Source organism: Cupressus sempervirens, chromosome 9, assembly GCF_028749045.1.
Source record: "Cupressus sempervirens isolate cs-2001-9-10 chromosome 9, ASM2874904v1, whole genome shotgun sequence".
In the NCBI taxonomy this organism is placed as follows: domain Eukaryota; kingdom Viridiplantae; phylum Streptophyta; class Pinopsida; order Cupressales; family Cupressaceae; genus Cupressus; species Cupressus sempervirens.
In genome coordinates, this window is record NC_143126.1 from 450,735,569 (window position 1) to 450,755,875 (window position 20,307).

General features: G+C 36.8%; 1 protein-coding gene across 2 annotated transcripts in view; it reads right to left on the reverse strand.

Annotated features, from left to right (window-relative positions):
* Positions 1-1,270: 1,270 nt before the first annotated feature.
* Positions 1,271-20,307, reverse strand: part of LOC149539255 (S-adenosyl-L-methionine-dependent methyltransferases superfamily protein) — a 227,794-nt gene continuing 208,757 nt past the window's right edge. For both annotated transcript variants that reach the window (XM_089800580.1, XM_089800581.1), the window contains one exon: positions 1,271-1,510. In XM_089800580.1, coding sequence (XP_089656706.1) covers positions 1,331-1,510 — 180 coding nt within the window. In that variant the 3' untranslated portion in view covers positions 1,271-1,330. The remainder of the gene's footprint in view (positions 1,511-20,307) is intronic.

A 20,307-nucleotide genomic window follows, 5' to 3' on the forward strand; every position in this document is an offset into this window, starting at 1 on the left:
TTGTAATCCTTTCCACAATTCTCCTCCTATCCCTAACATTTTTTTATAACAATATACTTAGAATAAAGAAAATTAAAGTTACACAAATCAAACACAACATATAGAATTATAAATAAATTTATGAAGAATAATTTAATACTAACTTTAACAAAATATACAACAATAATAAAAATTAATTAATAATTTGATAGTAACCTTATCAAAATAAAAAATGTAATAAAATATTTCTCCTATTGTGCCAGGATTGCCACTAACTTATATATATATATATATATATATATATATATATATATATATATATATATATATAAGCTAATTATACTATATACAAGAAAAACTAACCTTGACCAAGACCTGTCTAGTATCTAAATGAGCTCAACCATTTTAGATGAATCCTTCAAATCCCTCTACATTTAAACCATTGATCAAGAAAGTTACATGTAGCTATCTATATCTCAAATCTAGTAGTAGATGAAACCAACTATAATTCAAGACCATGTTTGATAAGCAAAGAAAAGGCATGCATTGATAGCAACTCAATTATTAATGCTTAAATGTCTACATAAGAAAAAAGATACGTAAAAATGCAAATACTTGGCTTTCATATAAAATATTGCAATTTGATGTCAATCTCTTATTTCCTTTTATATCATGTCCAGAATCTATAATGTGTCAAATCAACCTTTCTTTCTTAACGACACACATTTTCCTCCTTCCTCACTTCTAAATGTTGCATTTTTAAATTGTTGATAGTAGTAGTTAGGACTTTATGTGTAACTAGATATGTTTTTTATTAGGTGAAACAAGTTTTGAAGGGGTTATAAACCTTGTACAAAGAAGGTTTTGGGAGGAACCCAAAACCCACAATATAAGATAAGCATTAAGATCCACAAAGCAAAAGAGAGCAAAGGCACAACAAGACATAAGAATAAAAAGGAAATCAAGACACAACCTTCCCCCCTACAAACACGGAATGAGTTCTAAGAAAAATGCCTTCGAACAGTCTAAAAATATCTCAAAAAGAATTAATGCAAATGTATAATACTCACAAACATCCAATGTAGCAAGAATTGCGTATAAACTAATCCCAACTTTTTGGATGAAAACCTTTTAAATTTGTGTGCTTCAAACTCAATGCACATTCACTTCATACAAGAAATTTTCAACCCCATTAATAAAGTCACATTTTTAATTCCACGAAATCCTATGAAACTTTACCTAGCAAAGATCATTTGATTCACATAAGCAAAAACACAAAAGAATTTCAACATGTCGAATTAGAAATGAATATAATATTAGCTAGATAATCCAACATGTTATTAGGTTAATTTTACACTTTCTTAGCTATAATAGCTATGTTTCGAGGTGACAAAGAAGGGTCAAATAGAGGCAACATCATTACCTCTCCCACATTATGTTCATGTAGAAAAAGCAATCTATCAAGAAGTAAGAATGTCTCCAACAAAGGTCCAAAAACGGCTCGAAGAGACCAATATGGCCCAATAAGCCCCTGCAAATATAAATAATTTGACACTATATTGATAAACTCTTCATAAGACTTAATGAAGTATATTAAGTGATAAGCCTTCCTATGAATCTATCTTTTCTTGTGTGTCTCAATGCTCATTACCATAAACACAAAAATACAAACACTTGTGCATCAATACATGCATTAAAAATCAACTTTGCCTTGTTGAAAGTTGTAGACAATTTATTTCCTATTATTGTAAAAAACAAGTGCAAAATAAGTCAAAAGTACATGCCAAAGCTCTTAATGGATGCAAATGCAAAAATCAACAAAACAATCACCATGCAAGAATGGTATTTGATTAAAAGAACTTCGATGTAATGTTCCTTTTTTGAAATTTACTTGATTTATCATAAATTTTCAATTTGGGATCTACTTGTATTTGTAAATGGTAATTTATTTAGCCGTTATAATGTTTTGTAATGTTCCCTTGTGTGACCTATTAGGTTTTTGCCTATTATTCAATAGATTAGTTTCTCTAATTGTCTATATCAAAGAGCTAGTTGTGGTGATAGTGTTGAGGTCTAGTTGAAGTTTCTATGCATTAAGACATACATACATACATATGACTAGAGGGACATCAATAGATATAGGGGTTGCAAGAGAAGGCTTGGGAACCTCCTTAGCACAAAAGAACTATCCATAATTGTCCATAAAGAATTAACATCTAGATTTCTCAACTCCTTAAGCCACTTCTTAAAGATAAAGTTCCTTCTAGCCCTAAATCTAGGAGAAACTCACAACAAACAATCTCGTCTCCAATAATGTTGCAACAGAAGCACCTTAGTGAGAGGCCTCATAGTTATGATATTGATCCCAAGTATCACAAGAAGAATGAATTAAAATAGAATGATGAACTAGCTTATAAATGTCAACAACAGCATTAGCTCTAGTGAATCTATTGTAGGGAGACGTGGAAGAAGAGTCCAAAATCACAAAGGACCCAATCTGCTCAATTGTTTCCTTAATGTGATGACCACTACACACATGGCCAAAGGAAGATTATAGAATTTGATCCAAACAAGAATGGTCATGATCTTCATAGTTGCAAGGCCAAAAAATTAAGACCAAGAAGAAATGAAAAAGGTCAATGTGATAAAAATATAATCAATCCATTCTAACATAGAAAATTACAATCATCAACAGAAGCAAAGTAAAGGAAGAACCTGAAATTGAGAATGTCAATTTTAGGTGGTGCCAGGATGCTTTACTTGACAACTATCCATTAAGAAAAGTTTCCGATCGAAGGGTCTTTTTACAAGCATTGAACCAAAAGAGAAGTACTCACAACCTCAAAGGAGGCATTATCACATATGCATCTGACAAGTGAAATGCAATATAGAAACTACTGCTAATCACAACTCAAAGTCTCCCATAGAGTACACAACTTATAACACAATATTATAAGGCCAACCAGATCCAATAGAGGAGAATTGGAGAGTTTATATATATCTATCCCATGAGCTTCATGGCAGGGTATAGCTCCACTCTTCACTAATCTTGTAAATTGTAAGCTACTTTGCACATTGCACTCTTTCGACAAAAGGGAATTGTTTTGACTTTTAGAGGGCCATTTTTGCCCATTTATGAAGTTGGACACCCAAATAATTATGAAATATATGCAGAGCACCCAAAACAATCCATCCTATGACACATTTTGGCCAAAAATGACCCATTAAGAGCATATTTTTGCATACATTTCCAACATTTTGCATCAAGACAAGATTCTAGGGTAACTTCATTTCCAGCTTGTTCCTCATTCATTTGAAGTTGTTTTTGATGCCCTAGACATTGTTTTTGGTTGCCATTACATACAAATTTGATTTGGTCATTATAGTTGTTTTTCTTGTGCATTTTAATTCTCTATCATTTAACACTTGACAAGCAACAAATCTCAACTCCAAGACACGTTCATTTCAAGAGGATTGAGTCAAGACTAGAAATATAAATAATCCTCTGTTGGGCAATCTTTTTTAAATCCAAAAATCTTGTGGATTTGATTTAGATTTTGCTCAAGGATTTATCAAAACTTCTTCTCTTCTTTTTGGTGAAGAAAGGTAGGTTTTTTTGTGTTTATTTTAAGGCTTTTGTTTTATATATATTTTGTTGTTGTTAATGGTTGCAAATCTTTCATTTCATTTTCAGAGTTGCACATGTCTTTGTTGGAGAGTTGTCTTTTCTATCTTCCATCTTCATTCTCTGAGTTGCATATGCAAGTACCTCATCTTGCTTGCATATGCAGTTGGGATTAAAAACCTTGTTCTATGATTGGAGTATACACGGAAAAGCAAGCTCATTGACATCGCTATGCAAATGCATATCAAACACACAATTGTTCCATCATTACCACGTAACTTTAACTAAATGTTAGTAATTTTTTGTTAGTTCACTTGTAATTGAAATTCAAAACTTCACTATTAGTAGATGTCATACCATGCATCTTTCACGCATTCTTCCATTCATAAAGCTTGTTGTCCACATATGCAATCCCCTTTCAAAAACCTATTTGGTTTTTCTCATCATATAAGTGACCATTTTAAACTCAAACTCGTTCACCTTTTTGTTGTCCTAAAAAATTTCAAGTCATTCCCCTTGTTTTAATATCCTTCATTCTACATATGCTTGTATTTTAGTCAAAAATAATGCTTCTAAGTTGCCATTGGCAGAGATCAAGCTCTCAACTCTGAAGGGTCCCTCGGTTGAACCTCTAGACTATGAAGGGCTTCCCTTTAGGTGTAGAAGATGCTTCAACACTAACCATGTTGCAGCCAAATGTGATTTTTAGATAGTTAAAGTTAAGGGAGCCCTCCTCTTGGTGGAATGATGCATCTTCTCAACATTAATGATTAAGAGTTATTCTCAATCGGGTGAGTAGGATCCTTCTTTGAAGCTAGAACTAGGATCTGTTGGTTTTGCTCCCATTGTTGATACTTCTAATTACTCGTATGATGGTATTTTGAATGTTGCCATCCCTTTTGTTGTTGCTTTAGATTGTGGTTAAGTTTTGTCTTAGTTTGAGTCAGTTGTCTCTCTTGTTGGTTATGTTAATTCAGCAAGATTTGTCCCTACTAGTGGTGTTGATAGGTGTTAGAATGATTAGAATAACTAAAAGGAAGAATGAACCAGTTATCCTCGGGTCTAGATATACCAATTCAACTTTCAATAACTTCAAACAACCTAATCAAACTCATAAATCCACTTGGCCAAAATGGCAAATCATCAATATTCCAACTTATTCATATCAACACTTAGCTTGTTGTTTAGTGTTAGCCGAATTGTAGAAACATATAATAGTAAATAGCATGAAACATGAAAACAACATTCACACAAGTATGACACCAAGATTTAACGTGGAAACCCAATTTGGAAAAAACCACCAACTAACATGCAACCACTTTTTCACTCTTCTGAAGTGAGCTCAATTAAGAGCCAACCGTGTTAAAGATTACAAAACACATTGTTAGGTGTGACCTTGTTAAAGAATTTAATCAACCTGTTAAGAGTGGCCTTGTTAGAGGTATTTAAAACATACCATCAGAATGTCACCTTGACTAAAGGATTTACAACATGACTGTTAGGTCAACTTTGATTAAAGGATTTTACTCCCACAATGGTTAGAAAGTAACAACTAGGTTGATCTAATAAAATACAACTCACTTTGCATGTTCAAATCTCCATTCATCTCATTTCTAGTTCCTTGACTGGAATTCATCACATTTTTCATCTATGATATGCTTGGCAACACTTTAAACAATCTCTCTTTCACCAACTTCTCACTTTTCCATTGCAACTTTGTTCTTCACTTGTTCTCCACAAATTCGCCAACCAACAACAAGTGTAAAACATCTCATAAACCTCCTTAAATAGATGGGTTTAACCTTTTCCCACTTTAACATAACTGTAGATCTTAGGGATTGATCATATTTATTGAATCTACCCATCATTTTGTCCTTCTACTTCTTCTCTTGAAACTTATGGAAACTTCTCATTAAATCTTCGTCTTCGATCACTAAACAAACTCAATTCATGCATTAAATACGCCAGCTCATCAATCCTTATCTTTTACACATTTTGACTATTCTGTAAATTCAATTGTGTTGGCCTCCAATCTTGATTCTTTCACAAACTGTCAAAATGTTGACACTCGAACATCACTATGTTCTTCAGTGCAGTCATCACTAGGTAGCTTGGTCATTACTAATTTGTCTCACTCGGCTTACACTGGCTTTCTCGGTCATCACTATCCTCAATCATTACTTCAGTTTACCTTCATCTTGCTTGGCCATTACCAACACTCAGCGAATATTGTTTTGCTTGGTTGATACTTAAGTTCCTTAATCTTCTGCTCGGTAATGCTTAACTTCTTCATTGATCTAGTAACCTATCACTCGATCAAACTCATGTTTTACTCAACTTCTTGACTTCTATCAATCATCTCTTCTACACTTCAACTCATCTGTCTTCTTCACATAATACAATGATCAAACAATAGATTATCTTGTCAAATACTAACTAATTAAGTGCCCTTCATAGTTCCATCATACTTACTCCTCTTTACTCAACCACTTTACTAGTTCATCTCATCCTCTTCATCAATCAATTGATATGGCACTCTATACTGTTAGCAAATGTCTTACTAGTAAGGTTTGACATCAATGACAACATAACAATTGTTCCAATTGTAGCTCCAAGAATAGGGTAACTCTTAGATCATTTGTTGGTGTTATCCCTACACAAATCCCTCCTATGATTGTCTCTAGTCCTACTTCTCCACAGTTTGTTAGTTTTGTTGGCTCTACTCTTAATGTTGGTTTTGTTAGTTTTGTTGGCTCTTTGCTTAGCGTTGGCTTCTCTTCGGGTACTTCAATGTTAGATTCGTTGTCTTGACAGGGTGACGTTGCTAAGGTCGAAGAAGGTTGGATTACTATTAAAGAAAACATTCCAAGAAGTCCCCTCCTTTTGACATGACCCTTTAATCCTGTAAGATTGGATATAAAGGGTAATTGTTGTGTTGTTTGTTCGGGTTGTGTTATGGTTTGTCTTGGACTTATATCTTTTCCACGCAACTTCTCTTCTTAGTCGGGAAGCTTGTTGGTTTCCCCCCTTATCTCATCTTTATTCTATCTTGCCTTGTCTAGTTTCATCTAATGTGTAGTCTTGATTATCTTTAGTTAAGGGGTTTTACTTCTCCCTCAAACCTAATTATAGGGGGTTTCGAGGTCCCTTCAAACCTATCTCACTTAATCAAAAAAATTCCAAAATTCATACATGTACATCAAAAATCATGCAATGGGCCGATTTGTGATTTATTTTCTCACCTCATATGCAATGCTCGCTTTCCATTCATATGCAATGCTCCTAGGAAACCCCATTTTCAAGTTTTCCCCCATTTAAGAAGTTGGTTTTACCATAATTTCTTCATCCTTCATTACTTAAAAGTCATCCAATTGTTTCAAACATGCGTAACTCCATATATGCAAAGAAGAAAGAAGGACATGATGCAAGAATGATCACGTAATGGAGCCTACAAGGAGGTAAAAGAATGATTGCTTTGAAGACAAAAATGGTCAATGGACACTCAATAGAATAATCAAGGATGCATATGCGTTTTCCAAATCAAGATGCTTCTACCAAACCTGAGATTATCAATCATGAAGCATGACTATACCAACATGATGTAATAGAAGTCGTCTCTTGTCGGGCACTTAAAATGTTTTCATCATGTATTTGTAACTTGTATTTAACATATTGCATGTAATCTGAAAATAAGATGTAATGACATGTGCATGTGACAATATCACCTCCAAAGTTGTTTCATTTAGTAATGTTGCAAGTGCTTTAAGGCTTTTAGCATTGAATATGTCAAAGTAAGAAATTTGTTTAAGAATAAATCAAGGTGGTTGAGGGTTGTCCCTTTTCTCTCCACCTTTTTTTCTCCTCTTTTCCTATATAAAGGGGGGATCTTATTGTAAATAATCATTTTTTAGCAAGGCAAGAGAATTCTGCCGGTTTGTATATGCATTCTAAGACAATGAGCTTAGATGTAAATCTGAATTGTTTTCAATAAAAGGGGCAACTTTCTTTCAAGCTTTGTGTTGATTCAAGGTGTTATGTGATGACATTTTATGGATATCGAATGAAAGTTTTGGAGCTTATCTTATGAGGGATTTGAATACAATTGTGCAGACTTTGAGCTGCTTATTGCATTCAGAGCCAGTTAGAACTTTTGAAGAATTTGTGTTGCAGGAGGACAAATTGTTAAAGTTGCTAGTGGCTGCAATTACTTAGAACTGAAGACTTTGGGCTTCAGTTGTGGATATTTTTATTAAGTTTGGAAGCATCCAGTAAGAGACATTGTGCCTTGCTGGTTATTCTGCTTGACAACTTCCTAATTCAGGATAATAATAGAAGAATTTGGGTTCATGTACTTCTTTCATAAAATATAAAAAGTAAATTGCTGACCTTGGTATTATTCTTACGTCAATTCCAGGATCACCAGTATTATCGTAGCAACAAGGCACTCTGTTATGCTGGAAAGTCGTAGTTGTATGTGAATTATTCCTGAAAAAAGAGGAATTGATTAAGAGAACCCTTCGGTTTGTAATTTCATTTAAGTTCATGTTGAAGCCACCTTTGGTAAGAAAGTACCCTCCCGTATTGCTGAGAGGAGAGAGAAATCTCATGAGACATTGCCTAAAGTCACAATTTTGTAAGTTATGGTCATAGTTACAAAAAAATTAACCAACAGCTTATAAAACCTAAATTCATAGGAAGTATAAAGTTGATACCTAAGTTATAAGACAAACATAAGAAAAGGATTTAATTGGTGTGTAACTTAGCAATAGCAAGCTTTTGTAATGGGTATAACAAGCTAAATCATGCACCTATGATTTATAACAAGAAATAAAGGGTAATGGATGGGTTACATTATTAAAAAATTCAAAGGTATATTGTGGCATGAACTGTGGTAGTATTGTTAATTTGGCAGTTCTTAATATTTCTCTATCAACAGGGGTTTTGTATGGAAAGTCAATTTGCAAATAAGGGCTGAGAAATGGAGTTGGGTCAACTTAGTCTAATGCATCAAAACTATAGAATGAAGGTGGAATGTGTGCCTATGCTGGTGCAGCAATTGGAGAAGGAATCTTTTGGCCACAATACTAGTCACTCATACGATAACAATAGCTGACAAGAAGAATTGGTGATTGGAATTATTGTCTTTTAGTCAAAGCAATTGGCAAGCATATTTTCAAGCAAGACTAATAGATTGTCATTGATGTCAAAGGAGTATGGACTAGATTGTTAGAATATTGTTGCCTTTGATGTTAAAAAGAAAACTATTTGTTGAAGAAGAAAGTTGATAATTGAAATTGTGGCTGAAGACCACTAATCAATAATATGTTCAAAGGCATATATAAATATTAACTAGCTATTGACATTTATGCCTAATGCTGGCCAACTTCCTTCGAAGTCTCTTTACATTTTCAAAAGGAAAATTCAGTCCAGCTTACTTAATGATTATGAAGACAACTCATGTATATAAAAGGACAGAGATGAATATACTCTGACAGTATGCAACAATTAATGCAGATAAGAAGCCACCAATTATGAAGAGATTATGATTAAAAGAGTGCAACAATCCATCAATTATGCAAAGAATATGATTAATAAAATGCAACAATTTAAAGTGGAAATTGATCATAAACAGCAGCTATTATATCATAAAAGACGGCAATGATATTATGACTTAGCAATGATTATCCTATAATAAAGAGCGGTGATCTCTAGGGAAAACGACTAATTTCTAAGGAAGTGTTTCACAAGGAATCGTTAAAGGTACTGATTAAAATAATAATGAAGGCGAGGGACTAAACGAATGGTCGTGGCCTTTTAAATGGTTGTCTATTCTAAGGGATGCCTGCCTTCTTGAAAAGGCATAAGAAGTATATAAACATAAAGAGAGTTTGGAGAGAGAAAAGTAAGAGACATGTGAGGAGAATTGATTGATATACCATACAACTACAAGGAGATTTCAAGAAAAGTAAATGAGAGAAGAAAGATAAGGTAAGCAAAGGTGTGGAAGACAGATTTATAAAGTACCTATAAGAAAATATATGAAACATATGTGATCGAAATTGGGAAGACATCCATACAAAGATAATTCTTCAAAGGTTCAGTTCCAAGAAGGAAAATTGTTTTGGAGGTTGGCGCCTTATATTGAAGAGATTGATGTCTCTTATTGAGTTGGTGCTCAAGTTATGGGGATTAGCCTCCAGTCGATTGGTGCCTACAAATTGAACAGTATGGTGCTTCTTGCTAAGTTGGCACTTAGCAATGGAGGTTGGTGCCTATGAAATTGTAAAAGAATTACATGTAAGATATATTTTCCTGTGGTTTCCTCCCATTAGGATTTCCACATAAATCTCATGGTCTTCTTGTATTCATTGTTGTTTGATCTTGTATGGTAATGATTATTGTGGTTGATTAAATTTAGGAGACAAAAAGTTAATATTTTACTTATTCAACACCCCCCACTCCCTAGTATAATTGCGTGATTATAGGTTTTTTATATAGGCTTCATTGCAAGGTAAGAAGGACCTTGTCGTTTCATAACTTGAATGGAAAGGTAACTTTTAGTATAGTTAAAGGCAATGGAGAAGACCATTCTAGTGGAACTAGATGTGGATGATAAAGAGAGGGTGTCATGTCCCCTTTTCAAATAATTAAAAATAATAATCTTTGCTAAGGCAGGCAGGCCCAAAAAGGTGAAGTTTCAGCAAAGGGGGATAATCTTTGGAAGCGAATGGACTAATAAATGAAAATTATTATTAAAATATGTTTCATTAACCCATCTTGGACGTGAGTTAGGGTTATTCCCTCTTTTAAGGGGTTTGGAGGCATTTTGGGCTCATTCCAGAACTTGATTTTTGCTCATTTCTTTGTTATTCTTCAGAGGCTGCCAAACCTGTGGAGAAGGAGACCCAAGAACGGGAGTTTGCAGGTTTCCAGGGAGACCCAAGAACGGGAGTTTGCAGGTTTCCAGGAAGGCTAAGGACTGGAGTTTGAAGCCATTCCATGTGCATGCTCATACAGAGTTTGCCTTTGTGCTGAACAGTGCAGATTTGTGGGTTTTCGGGTGTGTTTTTGGTATGAGTTTGGTGTTTTCAGTTGAGTATTTCATATCAGTTTGGGTTGCTGTTGTATTTCAGATTTTAAGATGTTAAAATAGAGCTGAATATATGTATTGGGACGTGATTAAACTTCTGAGATAGATTATTAGTGTTTTTGTGGTGTTTTCGGGCATTTTTGTGTTAATTTCGGGAGCCCGATGAGCATAGTTTTTGTCCTACATTTGTGAGTTGTTGTGTAAAGGCTATACAAATCTGGAAATGTCATTTTGTAAGCCGTTATGTTGCTGAAATTCCTGTAAAAATGTCCATTTTCAGATTTATTAATAATTTGTGAAGTTGTGAAGTTTTTTGGCACTATTTCAGACATACCCGATTTGGGTTTATTTGAGAAATTGGTGGATCTTTGTAATATTGGTTGTTTGGTTTTAAAAAATCTGATTTGAGGCTTGAAATATCATGTAAAATCAGAAAAGGGACATTTCAGTGGTATCAGAGCCATGATCTTGCCAGCCTGAGGGTTTGTAGAAGTTTGCATGTCAGTTTTGGCAACTACCTAGATCTTGCATGTCAGTTTTGACAACTACTCAAATCTTGCATGTCAGTTTTGACAACTACCCAAATCTTGCATGTCATAATTTATGGTTGCATGTTGCTTCTAATTAGTTGCATGTCAAAATCTATGGTTGCATGCTACTTCTAATCATTTGCATGTTAGTTCTTGGTGAATTTGGTGGTTGCATGTTGCTTCTAATCAGTTGCATGTCGAAATCTATGGTTGCATGCTACTTCTAATCAATTGCATGTTAGTTCTTGGTGTTTGAAGAAGTTATAACCTGTTGGGGTTACACTCTACTTTATCCAGAATGGACAGGTATAGTATAGAGTCTCAGAGGACACGATCTTGGACAATTGATATCCAGAGTCAGAACAGTAGAAAGGATGGTTATTGAGACATTCGAGATAAACTTAAGAAAATAAGCCATGACATGTCTGAACAGTTGGTTGAGCACCACCGTATAATGAATGACATGTTGTCCGACCCAGCTAAGGTGGATAAGTTGACTGGATTTCTATTTGGCAGATTTTCTCACAGGGCAGATGACACAATTACCAAGAACTTGCATGAGGAGTTTGAGAAACTAGCTTATAGCCAAGCAGAGGTCTCAGATTCTACTCCGCCACAGGAGGTAGTGAGAAAGGATATTACGTAGATTGATAGTAATGGTCAACTTGATACTCAAATTGAGACAATTGTATACAGGTCGTTAAAGGGTGATATCACAGGTATTCAGGATGGTATAGTTACAACAGGTAGTGCCTACAGCGTAGTGGGTTCAGATGATGATTATGAGGATGTTGTTGTGCATGATGGTGAGATACCTGGTAGAGATGAGCAGACATTGAGCATTCATGAATTTGTTGAGAAAGAGTACCAGGCACAGTTAGATGCTTCGTCACATGAGGTTGAGGCTGGTAGTACTTCACACGATTTGTCCAGCCAGCTGAAAGTGAACAAAGACAGTATTGTGACTTCATTATCTCATCATGACAGGTATGTGGAGTTAGTTGGTATTGGCCATATTACTCAAGTGAGGATTTTGCTTGAGTTACCAGCTGATTCTAGTTTACAGATATGGACTCGAGATTGTTATATTGGCATTTGGGATTCAGTTGACTGGAGATCTTTAACACATTTTGGTAGCAGAGTTTGTTTGGGTGCTATCATGGATTTGATTAGCAGATTGCATGGTGTTGTCTTTTCTTGTGCTAGCAGCTTGTCCGATGTTGGTATTAGTTTTTATACACTGGTGTTGGGCTTTGTTCATATATCCAGTCGACCATACTTGCTGGAATGTGTTGATGATCTTTCATATTTGGCAGTGTGTACAGATGAGTCCCAGGATCATACTGGCATTGTTGACATCCAGGAGGATGCAGTGGGTAGTTTTGAAGACTTAGTTTCCTTGGGTACAAAGGAGTTGGACAGCAGTGCTACAATTTTTGATACTCTGTTTGTTGATATGAGCTTTAGAGTTGATTCACAGGATATGGATGGTAATAATATAGAGACTAGTAACCTTGAGGATACTCCTTTAGACAGTGCATCAGAGGAGGTTTGTAGGAGACAGTCAAGCCAGTGCCATCATGTGTCTAATCAGTTGAGAGTTAGTGAGTGAGACATTGCTATCGCTTGCCAGCATTTTGATGCTGCTCGTCAGTTGTTAGCCGTTTATGGATGGGGTTCTCCTACTAGTGATGAGCAGGGAGGTAGTTATCTTTCCTTGACAGAGTTCCACTCTTTATGGGAGGCTATCCAGATTCTAAGACAAGATTATATGCAGTTGGTAGCCGATAGAGATTATCTTATGGAGTGGGGCAGTACAGCATACGATGCATTGTTGGCCAAGGAAGATGAGGTGAGTGAGCTTACTCAGCAGCTTGAGGTGACTTCTGAGATTCTTGAGAGTACACAGTTGGCTTTCAAGGAGTCACAGTTTCATTTGGCTAAGGTGACCATGGAGTTAGAGCGACTACAGTCTTTACCTGATTCTATACAGTCACAAGCTGTGGTGTTTGGTGATCCGAGGATGTCCATGGCCGAGATTGTCAGAGGCAGTGGAGATGGGGATGCATCCATCCTTGATACTAACATTGGCATATCAGGTTCATTCCCACTAGAGTCAGGTTCAATTGAGTTGGGTGTTGTAGCAAATTGTTGTATGCCTGACATGGTGGTGGCCTCTAATACTGATGGCATGGAGACTAGAGATGTATCAAAGATCATGTGTGATGTTGGTGAGTCGGCAGTTGGCATGGTTCCTACTAGTAATACTACTCCCTTGGTGATATCTTCGGAGGTCGTAGTCAGTTCCAACATGGTTAATGATCAATTGCAGTTAGTTTCATCTGGATTACAGTCTGAGCCACTGATTGAGATTGTCGCATTCTATTGGCATTACACTATGAGGTACGCTCATCAATTTACCTTTGATGACCATGTTGATGAGATGATGATACAAAGATGTACTTTGGTTCCTAGTGCTTGTCATCAGTTATGGGACAGTTTGACGCCTCGGGATGAGAGTTGTGATGGGCATGACATGGTGATAGGTTCTGCAGTTGATAGCTTGATAATACATGACTTAGAGCAGGAGTTTGGGAGTGATGCTTCAGCAGTTGTTGTTACTGATTCTATTCCTTTGGCTATGACATCTCCTAGCTTAGCTGGTAGTCAGTCATAGTGGGCTATATCACTTGTTCATGGCAAATTTGGTTTGGGGTCCATTTCTTACTCTTTATCTTGTAATGTCTTTTCACCATCAGCAGTGCATGGGAGTTATGGTTATGAGATAGTGGCCGGTGATTTGCAGAGTTGTGTTGACTGCAGGAGTTGTACAGTGTGTGGATTCTCCATACTTGGTACAGTTTCATTCGAGAGCGTTCACCATTGTTGCAGAGTTGGATTGTACATTCCATATAGGCCAGTGGGATGCGTTGATGGTATTAGTTTGATTTGTCCACTTTACTTAGGTTTTGATGTTCTAAGAGTTTGTGTCTCATGGGTTTCTGACTGTGGCAGTGGTGATTTTGGAGTTTGGTTGAGCTGTAATTGTCAGTTTGATTATGGATTCCTCTTAGTCATATTGCAAAGGATATTGCAGGAGCCTGTGTTAATTGGCAGTAGTATAGTTCATGACTACATTTGGGATCCAGGTGGATTGATTGGTTTATTGTTCAGCCATTGCTTGAGGACAAGCAATATTTGGGAGGGGAGGACTTGTCATGTCCCATTTTCAAATAATTAAAAATAATAATCTTTGCTAAGGCAGGTAGGCCCAAAAAGGTGAAGTTTCAGCAAAGGGGGATAATCTTTGGAAGCGAATGGACTAATAAATGAAAATTATTATTAAAATATGTTTCATTAACCCCTCTTGGACGTGAGTTAGGGTTATTCCCTCTTTTAAGGGGTTTGGAGGCATTTTAGGCTCATTCTAGAACTTGATTTTTGCTCATTTCTTTGTTATTCTTCAGAGGCTGCCAAACCTGTGGAGAAGGAGACCCAAGAACGGGAGTTTGCAGGTTTCCAGGGAGACCCAAGAACGGGAGTTTGCAGGTTTCCAGGAAGGCTAAGGACGGGAGTTTGAAGCCATTCCATGTGCATGCTCATACAGAGTTTGCCTTTGTGCTAAACAGTGCAGATTTGTGAGTTTTCGGGTGTGTTTTTGGTATGAGTTTGGTGTTTTCAGTTGAGTATTTCATATCAGTTTGGGTTGCTGCTGTATTTCAGACTTTAAGATGTTAAAATAGAGCTGAATATATGTATTGGGACGTGATCAAACTTCTGAGATAGATTATTAGTGTTTTTGTGGTGTTTCCGGGCATTTTTGTGTTAATTTCGGGAGCCCGATGAGCATAGTTTTTGTCCTACATTTGTGAGCTGTTGTGTAAAGGCTATACAGATCTGGAAATGTCATTTTGTAGGCCGTTATGCTGCTGAAATTCCTGTAAAAATGTCCATTTTCAGATTTATTAATAATTTGTGAAGTTGTGAAGTTTTTTGGCACTATTTCGGACATACCCGATTTGGGTTTATTTGAGAAATTGGTGGATCTTTGTAATATTGGTTGTTTGGTTTTAAAAAATCTGATTTGAGGCTTAAAATATCATGTAAAATCAGAAAAGGGACATTTCAGAGGGATAAAAAGAAGGAGAAAACAAAACATTATGCAAAGATGGATCTTATATGGAGGCTCAACAAGTTTTGGACCAATTTGTGGGAGCTACACCTCTTGGATGGAAAGGTGTTTTTTAGTGTACGATAAAGGCAAATCAAGAAGATATTGCTGCTCTAATTGGATGTTGAAATTTATAAGAAAACAAAGCAATATGCAATGATGTAACTTTTATGGAGGCTCGACAAGTTTTCTTCCAATTTGCAGGAGCTACGTCATTAGGTAACAATACCTTTGAAACCCTATTTATATGAGTCTATGGAGAGACTTCGTTGTATGTAAAGTTCTTTTTACATTTTTTATGAGCTGAAGTCAATATAGATATAATTCTAGCTAAGGGGTACTTGGGCATTGGGAAATGCTTCTCTCTACGCTTACTCGAGTTTTCATGTTGTAATCCTTTATTAGAAAATTCGTATGGTTTACATAACCAATTGCCCATTGCTTCTTTTGTTAAAAGCATAGGAAATATCACGAGAAAAACCATTTTTATTTCTTCTAAAACTAAAAAGCTTTCTCAATCTACTATTGCACATATTTTAGTAGAGATGGATCTATCTTTGGGTTTGTCATTCGAAATTGTGATGTTCCTAAATTTTATTGTAATAATTAAATTAAATTAGTTAATTAATTGATCCCAAAACTTAAATTATATAATTAAAAACCTTTAATTAATTACTTAAATTAATAAATATGGGGCCCAAATTAATAAAAAATATATTTATGTACTTGGTGTTCCAATTGATTCATGCATATCTCGGGCTTATATTTTATTTTGTTGTAGGTGTTTGTTATCGTGTCAACACTTGTGCACCTCGAGAGCTTCCCTCCAATGGGGTATTTATGAGCAGCATGTAAGATGGTTGGTTTATGTCTTGAATTGATTCTATTGTACTTCAAATTCTAGTTGGAGTTCTACTCAATTTGCCATTTTGGAAGTAAAAGATCTGCCCTATTTGGCTTATGTAGTTTTGGTAGGATTCTAGCCTACCCTATTCTACTTATTGGGTTACTTTTCTCGGATTTGGCAACTCCAAGCATCATCATTGTTCACAAATAAAATATCTCTAGTGGCAAGAATTGCATGTCTTTGTTACGTGCAAAAGATTATTATATTTGAATAAGCTCAGCAACATTGGTCTGACATGGTATATAATATATATAAACCTCTCACCATACATGAGAGATTAGTAGGCAATCCTCACTCTATACCCTCATTGTGCACCACTGTCTTCCCCCAAGTAGTACGTACCATAGTTCAACTTCTTGTTCTTTCCCACTTCTCGGCAAGGCCAAAAAAAAAAAATTCTCAGCAAATATTGGAGAGAAATTGGCAATTTCTCAAGAAAATATCAAGAATTTTAAAAGATAACTTTAATTTAATTAAAAATGCATTTTTTTCACAAAATTCAATAAGTACATGCATGTATTGAGTCAATAAAATGAGTAAACAAACCAAATAAGTTTATCTAGATATATATAAATGCAATAAGTAACAAAATCGCATCCTGATGTGGAATGCTGATGTAGTCACAGACTCTGTACTTTGAAACAAGCTACAAATAGTAATTACCAAATTGTCTTTGTCAAAATATAAGCAAATACAAATGTCAAGTTCAATATGAAACTAGTCTACATCTTCCTCTTCCCCATCCCAGTAGTTCTAGTAAAGTTCTGCTCCTAATCCACTGGAAATCACTACAAATCAATGCCAAACACTTAGGTGTTGCTCCAAAACCCTTCTCCACCCAAGACGCTGAACACAGCAAACAAAACAATAAAATGACATTTTTTGTGCATAGGTATTTACTAGACGCCGCCCACGAGAAGACTGAAAGTTATCGCAAGAAATTGGTGACATATCGCCGACTTCTCGCCAACTTCTTGCCGTGAGAAGTGCAAAATCTCGGCCCCCGAAATGGGCGATAAAATCTCAAGTTTTCTCGCTGCCTGGAACTTCTCGGGAGAAGTTGATTTATCGCCGATATATAGCAAGAAGTTGAACAATGGTTTGTACGAAAACCAGATCCTCATCATTGTATGCCCACACATTTCTTATCACCATTTATACTTCCACTTCCCCAATCCTTTAAACAACTACTCATAAAGGATTGAGTGACACAAGTCTAATTCGACCATGTGGTCATACCGTGCATCTTGAAGAGAGGAATTATCATACGGTGCTTCTAATCGCCGTACGATGTTGCATACCTATACATCCATTGGACAATAGCTACACCGTATGCAAGGGATACATTGGCGACCACATGTCACTATTTATCTAGACTGTACGCCATCTTGCACTATCGTACAAACAACATTTTGTCGTGAGGATCAATGTATAGCTCACCAACATTCCGTACAACCTCTTCATGGGTTTCACAGAACAATTACAACAGCTTGCCTTGAGTCAATTTTGGGAGTCAACTTTCCCTTAGGCATTGCCCTCAGGTACTTTCCCTTGAGTGTTTCCCTCAACTGTTCTCATCGGGCATTGCCCTCGGGTACTTCCCCTCTAGTGTTGCCCTCAAGTACTTACCCTTGGGCATTGCCTTCAAGTATTTCTCTCAAGTACTTTTTCATCGAGAAAAATCGGGTGTGTCATTGGGAACATTACAGCAATATCAAGGATATTTTTGATGTGAATCTTGAATTGATTCTATTGTATTGCGAATTCCAGTTGGATTTTTGCTCTATTTGCTTTTCGGAAGTGAAAGATCTTCCCTATTTGGCTTATACAGTTTCAAAACGATTTTGGCCTACCCTATTCTACTTATTGATTTCTTTGCTCAAATGTGCCAAGTTTGAGCACCATAACTATTTGCAAATAAAATACCTTTGGTGGCAACAATTGCATGTCTTTGTCTGTGTGAAAGATTATTATATTTGAGTAACCTCGACGCCATTGGTCTGACGCAACATATACTATATATGAACCTCTCAATTTACATGGAATATTAGTAGGAATTCCTCACTCTATACCCTCACTACTTACCATTATATTCTTCCCTCAATTAGTTCGTACAATAACACAACTCTGTCACTATATGCCCGCACATTTCTTATCACCATCTATACTTCCACTGCCCCAATCCTCTGCATGACTGCTCGAAAACAATTGAGCAGCACACAAGTTTGATTTAACAATATGGTCATATCGTACATGTCGAAGAGAGGGATTATCGTACAATGCTTGCAATCACTATATGGTCTAGCATACCAGTATGTCCATTGGACAACAACTACACTATACGCCAGGAGATACATTGGCAACCGTCTGTTACTATTTGTCTAAAACGTACACCATCTTGTACTGCCATACGGACACCATTCTATTGTGAGGGTCATTGTACAACTCACTAGCACTCCATACGACCTCTTGATGGGTTTAATGAAACAATTACAACAACTTGCCACAAGTCAATTTTGGGAGTCTCGACTTTCCCTCGAGTAGTTTCCCAATCATGTTGCCCTTGATTGTTGCCATCAAGTGTTGCCCTCGGGTACCTTCCCTTAGCATTTCCCTTGGGCATTGCCTTCAACTGTTTCCATTGGGAACTTTTCCCTCAAGAAAACTTTGGTGTGTTGTTGGGAACAATACATTAGTATCAAGGATGTTTTTAGTGTGCATCTTGAATTGATTCTATTTTACTACAAAGTCTAGTTTATTTCTGCTCTATTTGCCACTTCAAAAGTGAAAGAACTTCTCTATTTGGCTTATGCAGTTTCGGTAGGATTTGTCAGCCGATTGGATGGTCTCGACGGTGTTTCTGTAGCCGACGGGGTGATGTCCGGCGGTGTTCCTATATTTTGTAGCCGATGTCGTCGGTAAATAGTTTGTAACGGATAGAATATTTGTGGCCGACGGACTCCTTCGGGAAGGTTCAGCGGTAGTATTTATATCCTGTCTGGGATCATTGTAATGCATCTTGTGATATGATATGCTCTATATGTAATGTCTGGCGTATGCGAATAATAATATAAGTTCTGTTGTTCGTGTTCCAGTTATCTGTATGCATTAATCTAGTTTACCCGTACGGTAAACATTTGGCGCCGTTGCCTTATGAATCTGGAAGGTGGGAGGAATGAAGATTAATGCCAAATCAGCTTAACAAAGATCAGAATAAGGTCAAGGAAAAAGATGGAACCCGTACTGCGCAAGAGAATTTAATTCTGGCACAGCAAGCCGAACGCCGACGAAGATTTCAGAAGATTGCCGACGGAAACCGGAGCGCAGAACAATTGTTGGAGGAAATTCGGCAGCGGGTGGAATTGGTGGAAGAAGCACGGGATGAGTTCTTGAAATTGTGTTCGCCGAGGGAAGAAAATTCAGACGGAAGAGCATCAACTCACACGGCTTGCAGTGCCGAGGGAGCACGAGCGTGGAGTGACCTCTTTGTCCGGGATAGACTTCCGCGGTAAACAACTTCAGAAGATCCTTCTTCTTCACCAAGGTTCGCAGCTGTCGACACCTCCGGTGTGGGAGAGCAATCCGCCGATGTGAGAGTGCAGACCGCCGGTGTGGGAGTGCAGACCGTCGGTGCGGGAGTGCAGACCTTCGGTGTGACATTGCAGACCTCCAATGTTGTGATGGCGGGACCCAAAGAAAAGCTGCCGAAGTTTGAGGGCGATGGTACAACGGACCCCATCCGACATTGTAAGACATGTGAGACGATCTGGCGAGCAAACGGAATCACAGATGCCAACGAATGGGTCAGGCAATTTTCGGCAACCCTACGAGGTGTGGCGATTGATTGGTTTTCGGATACGGATCCACAAAAGCTGAATAGCTGGGATAACATTAAAAAGGAGTTCCTGACGGAATTTAAACTCTTACGGGATGATAATGAAATCGTAGCAGAGATTTTCAATACCAAACAGGGGAAGCACGAAACTGTCCGCATCTACGCTAGGA